The sequence below is a fragment of the Falco naumanni genome, chromosome 18 (assembly GCF_017639655.2).
Source record: "Falco naumanni isolate bFalNau1 chromosome 18, bFalNau1.pat, whole genome shotgun sequence".
In the NCBI taxonomy this organism is placed as follows: domain Eukaryota; kingdom Metazoa; phylum Chordata; class Aves; order Falconiformes; family Falconidae; genus Falco; species Falco naumanni.
Window position 1 is genome coordinate 6,261,938 of NC_054071.1, and position 18,963 is coordinate 6,280,900.

The window sequence follows — 18,963 nt, forward strand, 5'->3', positions numbered from 1 at the left end:
CAGGGGTGCAGGGAGTTTGCTCAGCCTGGGCTCTCCCGGCTGGGGTGGGAGGGGGGGAGCCCAGCACGTCCCGGCTGCCCTCCGTGCTCCCATCTGACCAGTAAAACTAAAATAATGGGATAAAATGTAAAAGTAAATAAAATAAATATTGAAATTAAATAAATTATAAAATAAAAAAAGATTAAATGAAAAAATGATAAAATAGTAAGTAATATAATAAAATAAAGAATGAAATAAATAATAAATTAATACCAAATTAAAATAAAGAATGAAATAAACAATAAATTAATACCAAATTAAAATAAATAATATAATAAAATATGTAATGGAAAAACAAATAATGAAATGATGAAATAAATAATAGAAGAATGAAATGATGAAATAAATAATAAAAGAATGAAATGATGAAATAAATAATAAAATTAAAAAATTAAAGGGAAAGGAAATATTAACTATTTAAAAAGTAAATACAATTAAATAAATAAGGTAAAAATTGCAGTAAAAAAATAAAATAAAAATGGAAATTAAGAATGAAAGAAAAAACAGTGTGAATTAAAAATGAAGCAAAATGATAAACCAAAAGAAAAACAGTAAGATGAAATATTAAGTGCATAAATTAGAAAATGAAGAAAATAGAAATGAAGAGACAATTATTTCTTTTTCCGTAATAACTAATTAGGACGAATTAGTTAAAAAGAGACAGAAAAAAAGTCCTGGCGATTCGTGGCCGGGGCGGGCGGCGGCAGGTGCGGAGGGGCGGGGCGTGTGGGGGCGGGGGCGGGGCGTGTGGGGGCGGGGGCGGGGCGGGCGGGGGCCGGGGCGGGGCGCCGGGCGCGATAACGCCCCGCGGGAGCGGCGGGTGCCGAGAGCCGCTGCTGAGGCGGGGGAGCGCGGGCGGGGGAGCAGCGCGGGCCGAGCCCAGCCCAGCCCAGCCCAGCCCGCCATGGGCAACGCGGCCGGCGGCATGGAGGGGGGGGCGGCGGGGCGCGACCCCCGGCCCCCAGGCCCCCCCCCCGGCGCCGCCCCGCCGCCCGCCCGGCAGCCCATGCCCACCGCCGCCGAGCTGGAGGAGCGCTTCGGCCGCGTCCTGGTGAGTGCGGGGGGACGCGGGCGTCCGCATCCCACCCCGGCGGCAGTTTTGCTCTGTTCTCATTTTATTAGTCGAGCGATTAATTAAATCCACCCCGGTTGATGTAGTATTTGTCATTAGTAAGGGTAATGGTTCCGCTGGTTACTCCCGGGGGATGCTCGACCCAGCCCGCGGGATGCCCCACAGCCGGTGCGGTCCCCGGGGGGCACGGGGGGATCCACCCACTGTTGGGGTGACCCCGGCTGCGGGACACCCGGCCGTGGCGGGGAGCTGGCAGGGCCCGCAGCCGGCAGCGTGCTGCAGGCAGCCGGTGCTGCGGATGGCGAGGCTCACCGCCCTCCCCTGCCTCCTCCTTCCCGGGGCCCTTCTCCCCGGCATAAACCACCGGCATCGCTGCCGGTGTCCCCCCAAGCCGCGTTCTCGTGGGATGACAGCTCCTTGGAATCCCGGGAGCTGCGGGAGAGCAGTTCGCGCCTGCTGCCCTCCGTCCTTGGCGGCTGGCCGTGACCTTCGCGCCGCGGTCCCACCGGGGGAGCCAGCCACACTCCATCCCGCACCCTCTCCCAAAACGCTCCGTGGTGGAGAGTCAGGCTGGGAGCTGGAAAAAAAAAATGCGGCTTTAACGCCCTGTTTCCCCGGTGGGAGCTGGAGTTGCCCTCCCTGTGCCGGGAGCAACCACAGGGAAAAGCTCCTGCAGATGCCGGTACACTGGGATCCACTGGGTAGGATCCACCAGGTGGGATCTACCATCCCAGCCCTGAGCACAAATCGTTGGGAAGCTTTTTTTTTCTCGTGTGGCATTTGTAGGAGGATTATTTAGGGATGGGCGTAGCAGCTAGAGCCCCCACCGCCTCCCGGCCCCTGGCGCAGGGCAGTGATGGTGAAGAGCTTTGCAAGGCGGGGACCTGCATGGGGCCCCCAAATCCCCGAGGAGGGGGCTTTGCAGTGGGATGCCCATGGTGGCGGGCGGCCGAGCTGGGCGGTGGTGCCAGCAATGGCTGCCAGGTGTGGTGGTGGTGGTGGCGGCAGGAGGGGAAGGTGGTGGCAGGGACCTCAGGGCGCTTCCGCTGCTGCTGCAAGGCCTCAGGAAATGGCGCGTTTTGCCCAGCTGGGTGGTGGCGGGTTGCAAATCCTAAAGTGAAAAAACATTGGAAAAGGGGAAGGCGCTGCTCCAGGCCCTCGCCGCCTTCGCGAGGGAAAGCCCTTTCCTGGGAACCAGGGGACCCAGGGAGCTGGGGTTCGGCCAGACGGGAACTGAGTGCCTTGTGAAATCGCTGTCCCAATCTTGCTTCCTCCTTTCACAGGTTCCCTTTCCCCTTCTCGTGGCTGGCGGGACTTTGGGACCCCTGGGGGGCAGGGGGGGATAGGGACTGGGGACATCCCTCCGCCATCACCCACCCCAACCATGTTCCATGACTCGGGATTCATTCTTCCACCTCCTGAGCTTGTGAGATCAGTGATGGAGCAGGAGGGGATGGGCTGGCAATCTCCTGGTGGGGCATGATCCAGCTCTGACATGTTGCCATGGTTACAGTGATGCCATGTGCGCACATCTGTGCAAACCAGTTTTGGGCTGGACATCCCAGACTGGGAGAGCTGGTAGGGCAAAGCCTGGGCAGAAAAGCCAACGGCAGAGCGCAGAGGATCCAAACTGGATAAACCCAGCGCGTGCCAAGAAATGGGGAGTTTAGTTTTATCCTCAAAAGCTGACTTCTGCCCAGGGAGGGTACTGTGGCAGATGCTGCCCTGGCAGAGCAATGGGTTGTCCCTGTGCCAAGCGGTCTGGGATGTGCCCAGGTGGCTTTTTGGGATGGAGAGAAGGAAACGGATCATCTTTGCTGCTGGGATAGAGATGCTCCCACTTGGAGCAGTCAGGACTTTTCCCCTTTTGCATGTCAAGAGGCAGCAATTGGGAATATATAAATTAATTTGGGAATTGAGGGTGTGGTGGAGGTGAAGCTGGGAATAGCTGGAGGGGTTGGTTGGAGCCTTGGGGATGGCGGCCGATGGGCACAGGGGCTGCTCCGGCAGGGGGGGGGGTTGCTGGCAGGGGCTTTGCTGCCTCTTCTCCCAGGACCTGGGGGAGAGTATGGCAAACGTCACTGCTGCAGATGTTTGCGGATGTGCTGTTGGCTTCAGTGGTGAGACTGATCCCCAGTGAGCGCCAGCTGCAGTGTCGGCCTCTGCTCAACTGAGAAGGAAACCTGATGCTCGGCTTTCTGCTGGATCCATCCTGCACCCGGTCCTGGCGCGGTGGCCGAGTCCGGCTGGTTGCTGTGGGGGCTGCGATGGGGTGCCCCCATGGGGGCCGTGTGCCTGGGGTAGAGAGGGGAACGGCTTGTGATGGATCGGGCCCTGGCTGAGTGAGGAGGGTGTCCCAGGGCAGGGCTCCCCCCCGTGTGTGGGTACGAGGGGGCACCAGGCACCCGGTGGGGCTGTGGGCATGGTGGCTGCATCAGGCTCATTTCTCCAGCCTGTGCTGAGAGCAGCTTCTGCTCGTTCTTAAAATAGAGCCAGGAGCAGCAGGCGGCAGCAGCCACCCCCCCCCCCAGCCTGCTCCTTGCCACCCTCGCAGCAGGATCCGGCCATCCACAGGGACCCTTCTGCTCCTCTGCTGGCTTGTCCCTGCCTGGCATGTGGTGGGTATGGCACCTGGCTGGATCCAGGGGTTCCCTGGTGGGAGGAGCTGGTCCTGGGAGCATTGCCCACCCTGGCTGGCTGCATGCAGGAGAGCCCTCAGTGGGCCTGATCCTGCTGGGTGCCCAGCTCTGAGCCTTGGGAAGAGGCAGGAGGACGGGTCCAGTGGCAGTCAGGGTCACTGGAGGGGATGCCGTGGGTTGGCTGGTGCTGTGGGGCTGGGCACGTCCCAAAGCCCCTTGGGTGGGAGTATCACACTCTGTGGCCATAAGGGATGGAGAATCCCGGGAGCGGGGTGGTCCATTGGCCACTAGCTCAGGCACCCGGCGACCTCAGTCCTTCCTGTGGCCAGTGAAAGCCCCAAACCTGCCATCTTGGGGCTGCTTTGGCCCCTTCCCTGCAGCGGGCAAGGCTGGTACCTGATGTCTGGACTGGGATGCTCTCCCATGCCACATCTTTCCATCCCCATCTCACGGCTGCACATCCCCCACACGCCCCAGAAACGATGCTCTCTGGGTTCAGCCTGGTTTTCACTCCAGCCCATCGGTGTTTCAGAGCAAACACTTCCGTAAAGGATGCTTTGAATTTTTTGTGCTGAGGTTTGGTGCAGAGCCTGGCTCTGCTCAGCTCTGACCGCTCATGTGCAGAACAAAATAAAGGTGTCTGACGCCCAGAATAGTTCCATCTCTCCGACGGCAGCAGCCCCAGCGCTGTGGGTGCTGCAATATGAAAAGGTCTTTTCATACCGGAAAATGATGTAGGTGCTGCTTTACGTCACCCCAGCCTCAGTTTTAGGTGCAGGGTAAAGCCCAGCTCAGCCCTACGGCTGGTGTTGGCTGAGCTGGTGGGTCCTGGCTGGCTGCATCCTGGTGCTGGACGTGGGTGGGATGGCACTGTCGGCTCCATGGCACCCTGTGTCCCAGGAGGGTTGGTGGGGGATGGTTGGTGGGGGATGTTCATTAACCTGGTGGGCTGTGATGCTGCTGGGAGGCTGGGGAAGCCCCACGCTGGGGTGGGACAAGGGTGCTGGGTGCTGGCCGGAGAGTGATGGGAGGTGGGATGTGGCTGCTGGGGCCAAGTCCCTGTGGCTTCTCCATCCTTGTCCCCCGAGGAGGAGGACTAAGTCCTTCCTCTGACACCTCTGTTGTGCTTGGCTGCTGCCCTGCCCCACATCACCCACCCTGCCCCACACCTCCCACAGCACCAGTCCCCTGATCCCCAGCAGGAAATGAGAACCAGTTTCTTCACACTGCTGGTTGATGCTGAGGACTAGAGTGGAGCCACTTCCTCCCCCCCCGGCACCACGTGCCCATCTGGGGCCGTGGCGGGATGCAGCCACCACCCAGTTTGTACCCGAACTGTGCCACATCCTGCCGCCCAGCCCAGCCCTGCTTGTGAGGAGGGACTGCAGGGCTCTGTGGCAGAACCGCCGCCGCAGGGACATCCCCAGCATCCCCCTGCCCCGCCTGCATCCTCGTGGTGGGGAACCCATGGGACGTCCTGTCCCACCGGTTGTGCTTGGTCCTGGTTTTTCCAAGTCCCACACGTAGTCGACTGGAAAAGGTGGTCCAGGTGCCACCATCCCCTCTCTGCCAAGAGCACCTAACAACGTGCCATAGGTGCTGCTGTAGCCCTGGGTGGGGTGTTTGGGCACGTAGTCCTCTTGGCACAGCCATGTCCCTCGGCCTGACCCTCCTGGGGGGGCTCGTCTACTCCAAGGATGGCAACTTGGGGACCACAAGGAGAGGGCTCTGCAGCAAAGGGGACATCCGGGTGCTGCTGCCACTTAGCCCACCCTGGGTTCAGCTGGCAGATCCGGTGCAGCCTCGTCAGCTTTGCGATGAGGCTGTTTCTGACCCTGCCGTCTAATTTTACCCTCCCTGCAGAGCTCTCCGTGCGAGCTGTCCCCTGGCTAAATCTGGCCGAGTGCTGGCTCCTTCCCGCCCACGTCTCCTGATTTTGGCTTCTTGCAAAAGCAGCTCGACAGGTCCTTGGTGGAGGCAGGTGGTGAGGTTTCTGCTCCTGCCCGCCACTGTGGCACCTCTCCTCTTGGACCTGCTCTTCTGTGTGCAACCAAACCCGTGGGAGATGCCTTTTCCCCAAGGATATGGTTGTCCCAGGGTGCCTGCACCCCGCACGCCCAGTCCTTAACATCAGGGGACCCTAAAGCTGGATGTGACCCGGGGCTGCGCGTTGCCTCCATGTGCCAGCATGGCCGGGCTCTCCAGGCGAGCAGCAGCCTCAGCTCCTGCATCTCCCTGGGGGCTGGATCACCAAGAAATGGTTCTTTGGAGAAAATAAATCACCTGTGACCAGAGCTGAGCTCCCAGCATGGCCCGGGCCATGGTGAGGGCTCTGTTAAAGGCTCTGCCGGTCACCCTATGGTGTCCCTTAGGGACCTGCTGGGTGCCCTGAGCACCCCAGCGGCAGGAGCAGCGCCGGGAGCCCCCTGAAGCCCCCGGCTGTGGTGTGGAGTGGTTTTGGCAGCTGCCTCGTGCCGTTTGGAGAGCGGAAACCACATCATGTCCTGCCAGGGTGGCCCCGGGGGGGTGACGGGGGCCAGGGTTGTGCAATGGTGTTGCGGAGGGATGTGGTGACACACCAGACTCTGCCCTGACATCATGTCTCTAAAGAAACGCTGGTTTCACCAGCTGGGCTCGTCACGCACCTGCAGCGGGGGACTGGGAGGTGACCGTCATCCCTGAGCAGGGCCCAGGCTCTGGGGTTCCTCAGCTGTGTCCCCAGCCTGCGTCTCTGTTCCTCACCAGAACTGGGCTGGCTGAGGCTGGTAGCATTGTGCGCTTGTGACACGGATGGACGGGTCCAGTTTTTCCTCCTGTCCTCCAATAACACCTTCTGCCCCAGGGAGCCCCAGGTGGGGACGTTGCTGATGGGTCCGTGGCTGGTGGGATGCAAACATCCTGGGAATGGTGGTGTCCCCATCCTCCCCCCGATATCCCCATCCTCCCACCAGTGAGCAAGGACACCGGGTGCTGGATGAGCAGCGGGTGCTACAGCCCCTGGGCGTGTTTCGGGGGATGACCCCAACCCTGACACTATCACCCCACAGAACTCCATGAACCTGCCCCCGGACAAGATGAAGCTGCTCAACCAGTATGACAATGAGAAGAAGTGGGAGCTCATCTGTGACCAGGTGAGGTCCAGGTGTCACAGTGTCTCTGGTGCTGTCCCTGTCCCCAAGTGCCACTTGTGGAACAGGCACCAGCCTGGCATGTGCCGAGTGCTGACATCCATCCCTGTTAGCGCTACAGTGCCTCATTAACCTGATTAAGCGTTGATGCAGTACGGGGGCAGGGACAGGGACACTGGCTGCTGCAGAGACAGTGGCATGTCCCTGCGCCGCGGGCGGTTTGGTTTCAGCCTCTCTCTGGGGCTCGTAGGAGCGTTTCCAGGTGAAAAACCCACCATCTGCCTACATCCAGAAGCTGAAGAGCTACTTGGACACGGGTGGCGTAAGCAGGAAGGTGAGGACTCCCCCTTGCACCCCGTGTCCCCTTCCTGGGTTGGGCGTGGGGACAGTGCCAACAGCTCTCCCCATCCCATAGTTCAAGAGGCGAGTACAGGAATCGACACAGGTTCTCCGGGAACTGGAGATTTCCTTGAGGACCAACTACATCGGGTAAGGGGGAGGCGTCCTTGTCGTCACCCAGCTGCCACTGCTGTCCCCGGCATTGCTGGCAGAGAGATTGGCAGTGGCTTGTGGCCGTGGGGGTGACAGCAGGATATGGAGGCTGGTGGCCTCATCCTGCCCCTCTGAGATGGCTCTGATGGGAGGACGGGGGTGCTGTAGGACCTGAACCCCATTTTGGCTCTCTGGTACCCCCTGGGTGCCAGGATGGACCCTGGTCCCCACCCTGCGTGTCCCAACCCCTCACGGTGTGGTGGGTTCTGAGCTATGGGTGCCTGTGTCCCACCACCCAGGGTCAAGCTGTCCTGCCGTGGTGGCAGTGGTGGCAGCAGAGCCCCCGGGCTGTCCCCCGCCCATGCATCGGGAGCTGTGCCAGCTCATGGTGCCACCTCATGTCCACAGCGTGTCCCACCCTCGCTGGGGACCTCTGAGCGGGGGCTGGAGCAGGGAGACGGGAGGGTGAGGAGGGCTGTCGGAGCCCACTGACCCCCTGCACCCCACAGCTGGGTCCAGGAGTTCCTCAACGAGGAGAACAAGGGGCTGGATGTGCTGCTGGAGTATCTCGCCTTTGCCCAGTGCTCCGTCGCGTATGTCACCGCCGGCTGCCCCATCCCCCGGGCCAGGGCCAGCCTCCCCTGGGACTCGGCGAGGCTGGGGATGTCCTGGGGGGCTCTTCCCCAGCACGGGAGGGATGGAGCTAAGGATCCTCCATCGCTGGGGTTGAGCAGAACATCCCAGCATCCCCAGCCTTGGGGACCCCGGCGGGGGTGTCTGCCCGTATCGGGGTGCCACATCTCACCCATCTCTGTGTCCCCACGGGCCACCAGGTACGACATGGAGAGCGCCGAGAACGGCAGCCCAGGCTCTGACAAGGGCAAGGTGCTGGAGCGGTCGCTGGAGGACCTGAGCAAAAGCAGCTCCTCGTCCCCCACCCAGGGCTCCTCCAAAGTGCGGCACCTCACTGTAAGGTAACACGTGGTCCGTCCCCAGCTGTCCCCCTCTGCCTCCACGCTCTCCGCCTCGCTGTACCCCCAGCCGCGCCATGCTCAGAGAGGGGCTCGGCAGGGAGACGCAGGCCTGGCCCTAAAAATGGGTCCCCGTCGCTGGTTTAGGGGGGGACAAAGCCACGTCCCCATGTATGCATGCAAGGGACAAACCCTGCAGGCCCCCAGCCCCACACCGTGACCCTTGTGGGATGCTCTGGGTAAAATCCACGAATAAGCAAAAATTGGAGATGCTGGAGAATTTGGGGGAGCAAATTGCAAATTGCTCCCCCCCCCCCCAAGTTTAAAACCGGGTGGAGGAATGGCCTGCGTCCCCCGTGGCCGGTCCCCGTGGCTGGTGGCTCTCGCTTGGCGCCACTCGCCCCCGCAGCCCCCTTCTAACCCCGCTCTTCTCTTGCACGCTGCCGGGGGACGCGCTGACGGTAGGTGATGGGGCCAGGGCACTGGCGGGACAGGGACGCCCTGGCGGGACTCCGCTGCCAGTCACCGGCATTGGGGACAGTGCCTGTGGGGCATCCCCAGTGGGCAGAGGGGGAGGTCCCAGGGGACACCCCACCACAGTCACCCTGGGAGCCGTAATGTGGCACCCCGGCGACCATGGGGGTCCCTGATCGCCTGCCAGCAGCTCTGGAGGAGCCGAGGTGTCCCCCTCCAGCCCCAGGGACAGGTCAGGAGTGACGTGGCACCCGGAGGGGGTCCCAGCCCTTGTCCCCCAGCTGTGTCCCCAAGCCCGGGTGTCCCAGGGGCGCCGCGGGAGCCCCGTTTCTCCCTCCTGTCCTGCAGGCTCTAACGCACCTCCAGCTGCTGCCTCTCGAACCAGCACATCCACACCCTCCTCCGCCACGTCCACCCCAGCGTCCCCTGCAGTGCCCTGGGCAGTGATGGGGACAGTAGCCCCAGGTCACCCAGCAGCTCCTACCCACCCCGGTGAGCCTCCGAGACCACCTTGTGCACACCCATCCCACCCCCAGCAGCCCAAGCGCTTGTAGACGGACACGGACGTGGGGGGGGGGTCTCTCCCGTGGGGACACAACTGTCCAGGTCCCTTGGTGTCTTCTCGCTCTTGCTGCCCACCCCCCCACCCCCCCCCGGCTTTGCGCTGCGCCGCCCTGGCTGCCCCCCAGCCCCTGCTCAGTGCCCTTTCGCCCACCCAGGCTGAACCCCTCGCACAGCAGGAAGGCACTTAGGAACTCCCGCCTCATCAACCAGAAGGATGATGTCCATGTCTGCATCATGTGTCTCCGCGCCATCATGAACTACCAGGTGGGGGAGGGCAGGGTCTTCGGCGACCCACCTGGGGCTCCTCGAAAGCCTTCAGCCCCTGTGGGGCCATCTTCAGGGTCAGGGGTCGGGGGGGGACCCTGTTGCCATCCCCTCGCTCTGAGATGTCCTCACTCAACCTCGCGTCTGCTGGGGATGCGGTGTGGGGGTGTCCCAAGCTCCTGGAGCATCCCTGGGCTGGGGACAGGAGGGTGCACAACCCCATTAATGCTCCTTTTGCCCCCAAGTCTGGCTTCAGCCTGGTGATGAACCACCCAGCCTGCGTCAACGAGATCACCCTCAGCCTCAACAACAAGAACGCCAGGTAGGACCCATCCCCTGTCCCCCCGTGCCACGGCCCCGGCCCCGGCCCCGGCCCCAACCCCCTCCCACCCCATGTCTGCAGGACCAAGGCGCTGGTGCTGGAGCTGCTGGCTGCCGTCTGCCTTGTCCGAGGTGGCCATGACATCATCCTGGCCGCCTTCGACAACTTCAAGGAGGTGAGTCCTCGGCAGCCATGCGTGGTCCCCACACGGACACCTGTGCTCTGGCTGGGTTCGTGCCTCAGTTTCTCTGTGCGGCAGAGCCCGGCATCATCAGGGCATCCTCTGTCCTGACAACGCCTGTGGGTGCTCCAGCCATTGGGCTCGATGTCCCCATGCCAGGACCACATCGCAGCGGGACTGGGTGGCGGGCAGCACCTCTCAGAGTTGGGATGACATCCCTGGCAGGTGCCTCCTGCCTTGCCACATCCCTGGGTGCCCACCCTGGCTGTGTCCCTCCTGGCCCTCAGCCCCCTGCTCTCCCCCCCCCAGGTCTGCGGGGAGAAGAACCGCTTTGAGAAGCTGATGGAGTATTTCCGAAACGAGGACACCAACATCGACTTCATGGTGAGCAGCTGTAGGGCTGGTGCTCTGCTGTCCCCAGGGGCACCGTGTGCCCAAGGGGCGGCTGAGCCACTGTCCTGTCCTGGGTGTGCCAAGGGCTGTGGTGTCCCCCAGGGCTGCTGGTGCTTCCCCAGGGCTGTGAAACCGCCCTGCGTTCCCCAGGGGCCACCATGTCCCCGAGGGCCACCAGTCCACTGTGCACTACCTGGGGCACCGTGTTCCCAAGGATTACTGGGCCACCATGCCATGCTGGTGGCCACGTTGGGCCTGTGCCTGTCCCGCAGGTGGCCTGCATGCAGTTCATCAACATCGTGGTTCACTCGGTGGAGAACATGAACTTCCGCGTCTTCCTGCAATACGAGTTCACCCACCTGGGGCTGGACCAGTACCTGGAGGTGGGTCATCCTGCACCGCCCCGGTGCTGAGCCCTGCTGCTGGGGGGGTGGGGTGGGTGCCCTGTGACGGTGCCACTGGCTGTCTCATGGCAGAGTCTCCGTCTCACCGAGAGTGACAAGCTGCAGGTGCAGATCCAAGCCTACCTGGACAACATCTTCGATGTGGGGGCCGTGCTGGAGGACTCGGAGACCAAGACGGCGGTGCTGGAGCACATGGAGGAGCTGCAGGAGCACGTCAGCCAGGTGGGATGCGGGCGCGTGGGCAGGAGCTGCTGACGCCAGCCCCGAGGGAGGGATGAGGATGGGGCTGAGCAACGTCACTTCGTCCCCTGCAGTTGACGGAGAAGCTGCAGGATGCGGAGAACGACTCCATGGCCAAGATAGCGGAGCTGGAGAAGCAGCTGAGCCAGGCGCGGCAGGAGCTGGAGGCACTGCGGGTGAGCGCCCAGGGGCGCTACGGAGCGGGAGGCAGGGGCGGGTGCCTGGGGGACCGCGCTTTGAGGGGTGCAGTGGGACACGGGTGATCTGCTGGGGCTTGTCACCGCTGCAGGAGCAACTGAGCCCGCCGCGGCCACCCAGCCCGCCGGCCCCGCAGCCCCAGGAGCGCTACCGGCTGGCGCTGGAGCGGCAGCTGGCAGAGCTGGAGGAGAAGGGCTTGGTGCAGATCCTGCGTGGGCCTGGCGGGGACGTCGCCATCAAAATTGTTCCCGTCGTCATAGAGACGCCGGCAGCCCCCGCGGTTACTGGAGAGGCCACTGCTGCCACCGCTGCCACCTGCACGGGTACCGTGGGTGCGGGGGGATGGCAGCAGCCCGCAGTGTCCCCTTCCCAGTGGGGACACGTGGCACGGAGGCGCGGCAGCAGCGTGTCTCTGAGGGGGGCGCAGGGACGTGCCCGGGGACACAGGGTCACTCGGTGGCAGAGGGGATGTGGCGGTGGCGCTGTGCCGGCTGTGCCACCCTCACACCCACGTCTTCTTTCCATTGCAGATGGTTCGGCTCCGGCTCCTCCGGCAGCACCTGGCACACCGCCCCCCCCGCCCCCCCCCCCCCCTGCCGGGGGCTGAGCCTGGCCCCCCAGTGCCCCCCGCACTCCCATTGCCTGCAGGCACCGACCCCCCACCAGCCCCTCCGCTCCCAGGCACCCAAGTGCCACCCCCACCCCCGCTGCCCCCAGGGGGGTTGGAGGGCCCCGTCCCCCCACCTCCGCCACCCCCACCCCTGGGTGGGGAGCTCCCAGCTGGGCCGGCTGCCCCTCACCCTGCTGGCAGTTCAGGTAAGCGTGGCCCAGGGACAGTGGAGATGTCCCCCAGGTAAGGGCTGGGGGAACCCTGGGGTGGGTTTGGGAGCCCCCCACCCCACGATGTGTTGTCCCCCCTCCCTGTCACCCCACAGTGAAGGTGAAGAAGCCGATCCAGACCAAGTTTCGCATGCCAGTCTTCAACTGGGTGGCCCTGAAGCCGAGCCAGATCAATGGCACCGTCTTCACTGAGCTCAATGATGAGAAGGTGCTGCAGGTGAGGACACAGGAGGGTCCGGGGGGGTCTGGGTGCAGCACCCTTGGTTGGCCAGAGCCCCAGTCCACACTGCACCCACGCTGAGGTTGCCTCCATGCCCCCCTTGTGCCTATCTGTGGTGTCACATGGCTGCTGGAGGAGCTGGACGTTGGAGCAGCTCCTTGGCACCACGGAAAGGGAAAAAGTGGTATCTGCCATCCTTCAGTCACCTGGTCCTTGTCCTCTTGCTTCATCCTTATCCTCCCATCCTGTCCGTTTCTTCCACATCTTCGTCCTCTGGTCCCCTCGTTACGCCCTTCCTGTCCCTGTCCTTTTCCCCTTGCTCCATCCACATCCCTTCAACTTGACCTCATCCCCTTGCTCCATCTTCATCCTCTCGCTCCTCACCCCCTTGTCCTCGCCCTCTGGCCCTGTCCTCATCCCAGATGTCCTGTGTCACCTCCCTGCTGTGCCTTCAGCCCTGTCTCCCTGCAGGAGCTGGACATGAGAGACTTCGAGGAGCAGTTTAAGACCAAGGCACAGGGCCCCGGCTTGGACATCAGTGCCCTCAAGGTGAAGGCCATGCAGAAGGCTCCCAGCAAGGTCACCCTCATGGAATCCAACCGAGCCAAAAACCTGGCCATCACACTCCGCAAGGGCGGCCGCAGCATCCAGGACATCTGCACAGCCATCGAGACGTGAGTGTCCCCTCCTTGATGGGAGGGCAGGCACAAGCCCAGCTACACCAGGGGGCTGGGATGGTGTTGGGTGTGCTGGGGTTGGAGGGGTGATGGCACCAGCTGGGGGGACGGGGGGATGCGGGGACCAGGCACAGAGAGACGGGGGGATGCGGGGACCAGGCACAGAGAGACGGGGGGATGCGGGGACCAGGCGCAGAGAGACGGGGGGATGCGGGGACCAGGCGCAGAGAGACGGGGGGATGCGGGGACCAGGCGCAGAGAGACGGGGGGATGCGGGGACCAGGCGCAGAGAGACGGGGGGATGCGGGGACCAGGCGCAGAGAGACGGGGGGATGCGGGGACCAGGCGCAGAGAGACGGGGGGATGCGGGGACCAGGCGCAGAGAGACGGGGGGATGCGGGGACCAGGCGCAGAGAGACGGGGGGATGCGGGGACCAGGCGCAGAGAGACGGGGGGATGCGGGGACCAGGCGCAGAGAGACGGGGGGATGCGGGGACCAGCCATGGGTGACAGGGCCCTGGGGAGCTGGCCGCAGGGTCTGACTGCACTGCGGGTTTCCCACCACCCACAGGTATGACCAGCAAGCCCTGAGCCTCGATTTTCTGGAGCTGCTGCTGCGCTTCCTGCCCACCGAGTATGAGCGGACACTCATCGGGAAGTTTGAGCGGGAGCAGCAGCCACCGGAGGAGCTCTCAGACGAGGATCAGTTCATGATCCGCTTCAGCAAGATCCCACGCCTGGCTGAGCGCATGAATGTCATGATCTTCCTGGGCAACTTCAACGACACAGCCCAGCTGCTCATGCCGGTGGGTGCTGCGGGGGGCACAGGGTGGCTGTGGGTGGGGGGCTGCGAGGAGGTGGCACCCTGCAGCGAGACTCACGGGCTTTTCCTCCCATCCACAGCAACTCAACGCCATTATCGCCGCCTCCATGTCCCTCAAGTCCTCCAGCAAACTGCGCAACATCCTCGAGGTCAGGAGCTTGGCATGGGGTGGCCCTGGTGGAGGGACGTGGGGCTGGGATGGGTGCCTGCAGGGCGCTGCTGGGGCATGTGTAGGTGCTGTGCCCCCTCCCCAGGGTGCCCCGTCCATGCCGGGTTGTGTACCCCGGCCGTTGTGTCTCCACAGATTGTCCTGGCCTTCGGGAACTACATGAACAGCAGCAAGCGCGGGGCAGCCTACGGCTTCCGCCTGCAGAGCCTGGATGCGGTAGGGTCCCCGCAGGGCTGCCCCCTTTGCTGGGCCATGGGGACACTGTCACTGCCCGGGGATCAGCCTTGGGGATGGAGGGACACAGGGACCAGCTGTGGGGATGGAGGGATGAAGAGACCAGGGTTGGAGAGGCAGGGGGAGGAACCAAAGTGGTGGAGATGCCCGAGAGATAGCCATGGGGTTCGGAGGATGCAGAAATCAGATATGTAGAGATGGGGGGATGCAGGGAGCAGCTGTGGGGATGGAGGAAGATGAGACCCAGCCGCAGGGATCGATGCGGCGGGGGGCGGTGCGGGGGGCGATGGGATGCGGGTCGGGGCTGATGCTGTTCTCTTGCAGCTCCTGGAGATGAAGTCAACAGACCGCAAGCAAACGCTGCTGCACTACCTGGTGCGGGTGATCATGGAGAAGTACCCCGAGCTGACCGGCTTCCACACCGAGCTACACTTCCTTGACAAGGCGGGCACAGGTAGCGCCCACGGGCGCTGGGCTGGGGGAGTCATGACAGGCTGCAGCCGTGGTACAGGGTCTCTCCGAGTCTGCTCTGACCCCCGCGCTGCTCGCCCTCCCTGCAGTCTCCCTGGACAGCGTGTTGCAGGACGTGCGGAGCCTGCAGCAGGGGATGGAGCTGACCCGCAAGGAGTTCATGCGGCAGGACGACAGCCCCGTGCTCAAGGAGTTCCTCAAGGTCAACTCAGAGGTGATGGAGAAGCTGCAGGCTGACAGCAAAACTGCCAAGGTGGGTGCTGGGGGTAGCGCAGGGTTGTGGAGCGGGATTGGCCCCCCCCATTCCTAGGTGGGACACCCTGGGGTGCCCTGTGCCCACACGTCTGCTCCATGGGAGAGGCTCCTGGCTGGGACGTGGCTCCAGCAGAAAAGCTGGGAGGGGTTTGGAGGGGGATGGCGTGGTGGGAGAGGCTGGGAGCAGGCAGTGGGTGAGGGAGTGCTGGTGCCCGGCCTCAGCCCCCCAGTCGCGGTGTCTGTGCCCGCAGGAGGCGTACGAGTCGGCTGTGGAATATTTTGGGGAGAACCCCAAGACCAGTCCTCCCACCACCTTCTTCCCCATGTTCATGCGCTTCATCAGAGCCTACAAGGTAGGAGGAGACAGGGGGTGTGTGCCGTGTTTCTGGGGGTTGGGAGAAGGTTTGGGGGGGTCTGACCCCACTTTGGAGTGACTGGCACAATCTGTGCACGGGGCTGGGGGCTTGGGGCTCACAGGACAGGAGACCCTGGGGCTCAGCACCGTGCTTCGGGGTGCTCGGGGATGCTGGAGCTGAGCTGGGGGGAGATGGGGGGGGGCTGCTGTCCCACAGCAGGACCCCTCTGGCTCAGCACCCCCTCCCTGTACCTCTCCCAAGAAAGCAGAGCAGGACATCGAGCTGTGGAAGAAGCAGGAGGCCGTGGCCAAAGAGCCAGAATCTGCCCCCCCCAGCAGTGAGAACCGTCCTGAGGTGAAGGTGCCCCACGTGGCAGGGGTCCAGCCCTGGGTGGGCTGCATGGTGGGGAAGGGCAAAACAGGTCCCGCTGTGGAAGAGCGAGGGTGAGGGCACCCCATCTCCTTTGGGGTGCGGCGGGAGGCCACACCGTTCACCCCGCGCTGTCCCCAACCGCAGTTGCCCACCCAGAAAGCCAAGCGGCAGCAGATGGACGTGATCGCCGAGCTGAAGAAGAAGCAGATGGTGAAGGAGCCGCTCATCTACGAAGGCAAAGACGGTGCCATCGAGGATATTATTTCAGGTGAGAGATTATTTCAGGTGACCAGCCAGGTGTCCCCCCTGTGGCAGACTTGGTGCTGGCGGGGAGACCCTTGGTGATGGGGGGCTGCAGGGGACGGTCACAGCCAGGAGCTGGAGGGCCGCCGAGCCCCGTTCTGGGGACCAAATCTACCCCACACGGCAGAGCTGCCCAGTGCTCCCTGCCCTGTCTCATTAGCTCTTCCTCCTCTTCTGCTTCTTCCTCCTCTCTCCTCCTCCTCGCTGTCTCTCTGGATTGCTCTACCCAGCTCTGAAAACTGTTCCTTTCACAGCCCGGACGGGCAAACGCTCGTCCCGGCTCTTCTGCGACGTGAGCTTCAATGAGGAGAGTCCTCTGTAGGTAACGTGGGGCCAGCGCGGTGCCGGCAGGGCAGTGGGGGCTGCTAGGCTTTGCCCCCTCCTGAGCCAGGGGCCGGGGTCCCGCTGGTTGGCTCTTCGTAGCTGCTGCTCCTCCTGGCTCTGTGCTAGGGCTTCTCCTGAGCATCCTCCTGCCCAAAGGTGTGACTCCTGGGTGGGGAGGGGGTCCAGCCCTCACCGGGTGGGCAGGGGAGCTCAGCCAGCTCCACACTTTCTCCCGCTGCAGATCTGCGGAACAACCCGTACCGGCGCGCAGACACGGGCCGCGGCAGCGCCAAGAAACGGGCTGCGGGGCAGAGCCTGCAGGTGACACCGGACATCTCACTGTGACCGGCGCCGGCCCTGCAGCTGCCGGGACCATCCTCCTGCCACAGATGGGACCCCAGGATGTCAGCCCCCTGGCCCCGGACAAAGCGGGGCAGAGGCACAGCGCCTGCTCCCAGCTGCTCCAGCCGCTTCCCGTGCCAGCTCCCGCCCTGCGTGCCCTGGGGTCTGGCGCAGGGATGCCCCACTTCTTGCTTAGCAACGCCTCTGAGCTCCTCTCCTCCAGGCGGGCAGGGCTGGGGGACCCTCCTGGCTACAGGCAGCGAAGGGGGAGCACAGAAGGGGCCCCAGCTCGCCCTGGCAGGAGGAGAGTGGCTGCCCCATCCCTCCCCTACGCCTGCCCCAGGGTCAGCCCTGCGCGCCGGTGTGCCCCACTCTTCAGCTTGCTGGTGCCTTTGATTTCCCGCTGCAGGGGGGCGGAGGGTCATACCCCAGGGATGCAGCAATCCCTGCACATCTCCCCCCTCTCCCCCAGCCTTGCAGTGCCCTTTGAGACCTGTGTTCTCTGCTGCAGAGCTGAGCCGGCACGGGGCTGTGCCTCCAGCGCGGAGCCTGCTGCAACGCTCCCACCCTGGGCACTCCCCGTACCCCAGGAGCTGGCAGGGGTGCTATTTTACAGTGGGATTTTTTTAAGTCTTCCTTAAAATTTCTCTGTGCTACAGGAGCAGGGACTGGGATACCCATATACAAGGTCTCACCAGGATCCTAAGGCCACAGTGAGCAGCACTAGGCTGTCCCTCAGTGCAGGGCAGGCTCTGTAGCTATGACAATCAGCAGCAGGGTCAAGGATTTACTGTCCTGAAGTCTCTGCGTGGTGGTACCCAGCTCTGCCCCTCCCCATCCATCCACCCCCTGGGTCAGGGCTGGAGCCTCTGGGAGCCAGCCGTGATGGTCAGCCCTTGGGGAGCAGGAGCAGGAGCTGCAGGACGCGCAGCAGGTGCTAGACAGCCTCCAGCGACCACCGTGAGCCCAAAATGCTGCAGGGTCACCGCTGCAGTCGCAGGAGGAAGAGGCCAGAGAGCTGCACAAGCTTCCAAATAACACACTGGACTCCATTCCTCCCCTGCCCTGCTGCTGCTGGGTGAATCCAAACCGGGCACCGTCACAATTAACCTGCTCACGCATTCGCTTCATTAAATGGCCCGTGCTCGCCCTGCTGCCGCGTACGGCACGCTGGCGGCCGTGTACGCTCTCGCTAGCTGCAGCGCGTAGCCTGGGGTGAGCCCTCGCCCTCCACCAGAGTAGCAGCCGCTTCCTGCTGTAATTACGATGCTCCGCGCCAGCCGGCTCCGTACCGCACACAAGCTCAAAGGGGAGGGAAGGGAAATGAATGTGTAACTTATAAATGCCTTTAAGCCAGAAATGTAAAACATTAACTGCTAATTTGTATACATTATTTTTATATACTGAAGGCCTGTTTAATCTAAAGCAGAACTGGTAATAAAATTACTCTGAGGATAAAGCGCTTGTCTGTGGGAAGGGGGAAGCTTTACCTGGAGGCGGGGGATGCTGCAGGGAAGGGAGAGATGCGTGAGCTGCTGCTTGCTGCTCCACCGACGTGTTACCTCCTGCACAAGGATCGGCTGCCAGGCGCGGCGACCGTTGAGCATTTTGATGTGGAAGATCTATTTCTGACTTGCCCATGACGGCAGCCAGGGGGTAGGGTCTCTTCAAGGCTCTGCTCAGCCCTGCAGGCCCTGCCCCCCCTCCCCAAGACTGGCAGCCTCTAGGCAGGCATGATCAAATGGGCGAAAACAGAAGGAATACACATGCCACAGGGCAACAGAAGGGAAAAGCCAGGACTTACGGCTCTTCCAAACAGCAGTCCCACTTCTTACGTCACAAGCATCCCTAAGGAGAGGGCTACTGGACCCCCGGCCCCCACATGGCCACGTACAGACCTGCTGGGCGACCTGGTGGCAGGGGCCACCGTTGCTGCCATCCACTGTGCGTGGAAGCAGCCGGCTCGAGGAGGCGAGGTCTGGCACACGCTGTTTCACGGCTGCTCGGCCGGGCTGTACTCAGAGACAAGAAGTGCTCTGGTCCTTCCCCGAGCTGACCTGCACCTTACAGGGGAGTTAGTTAGTGACAAACACCCACTCTTTTTTTTTTTTTTTTTTTTTTTGGTGGTTAACCGATCTGACTCCTGTGTTCACAGTGCCGATATTGGTACGTGGCAGCAAACCCCCCCCGGCTTCA

At 62.4% G+C, this 18,963-nt stretch overlaps 1 protein-coding gene across 1 annotated transcript; it reads left to right on the forward strand.

Annotated features, from left to right (window-relative positions):
• The first annotated feature begins 900 nt into the window (after positions 1 to 900).
• FMNL1 (formin like 1) lies at positions 901 to 18,226 on the forward strand. Its single transcript, XM_040617778.1, has 27 exons — positions 901 to 1,090; positions 6,798 to 6,881; positions 7,129 to 7,212; positions 7,294 to 7,367; positions 7,880 to 7,963; positions 8,204 to 8,344; positions 9,173 to 9,307; positions 9,535 to 9,643; positions 9,889 to 9,965; positions 10,047 to 10,140; positions 10,456 to 10,530; positions 10,812 to 10,922; positions 11,016 to 11,165; positions 11,258 to 11,359; positions 11,473 to 11,709; positions 11,912 to 12,197; positions 12,317 to 12,438; positions 12,913 to 13,115; positions 13,690 to 13,924; positions 14,022 to 14,090; positions 14,246 to 14,326; positions 14,669 to 14,798; positions 14,905 to 15,068; positions 15,322 to 15,423; positions 15,688 to 15,786; positions 15,943 to 16,066; positions 16,667 to 18,226. The coding sequence occupies exons 1-27, from the start codon at positions 944 to 946 to the stop codon at positions 16,768 to 16,770; spliced, it is 3,423 nt and encodes a 1,140-aa protein (XP_040473712.1). The 5' UTR covers positions 901 to 943; the 3' UTR covers positions 16,771 to 18,226.
• Positions 18,227 to 18,963: the final 737 nt, after the last annotated feature.

What these genes read in the sequence shown, in the direction of transcription:
- FMNL1 (XM_040617778.1), top strand. Translation starts at nt 944, where the DNA reads ATGGGCAACGCGGCCGGCGGCATGGAGGGGGGGGCGGCGGGGCGCGAC. An exon ending in CGGGTGGCGTAAGCAGGAAG is followed by an intron (nt 7,213 to 7,293) that starts GTGAGGACTCCC and finishes CCCATCCCATAG; the next exon opens with TTCAAGAGGCGAGTACAGGA. An exon ending in CCTTGACAAGGCGGGCACAG is followed by an intron (nt 14,799 to 14,904) that starts GTAGCGCCCACG and finishes CCCTCCCTGCAG; the next exon opens with TCTCCCTGGACAGCGTGTTG.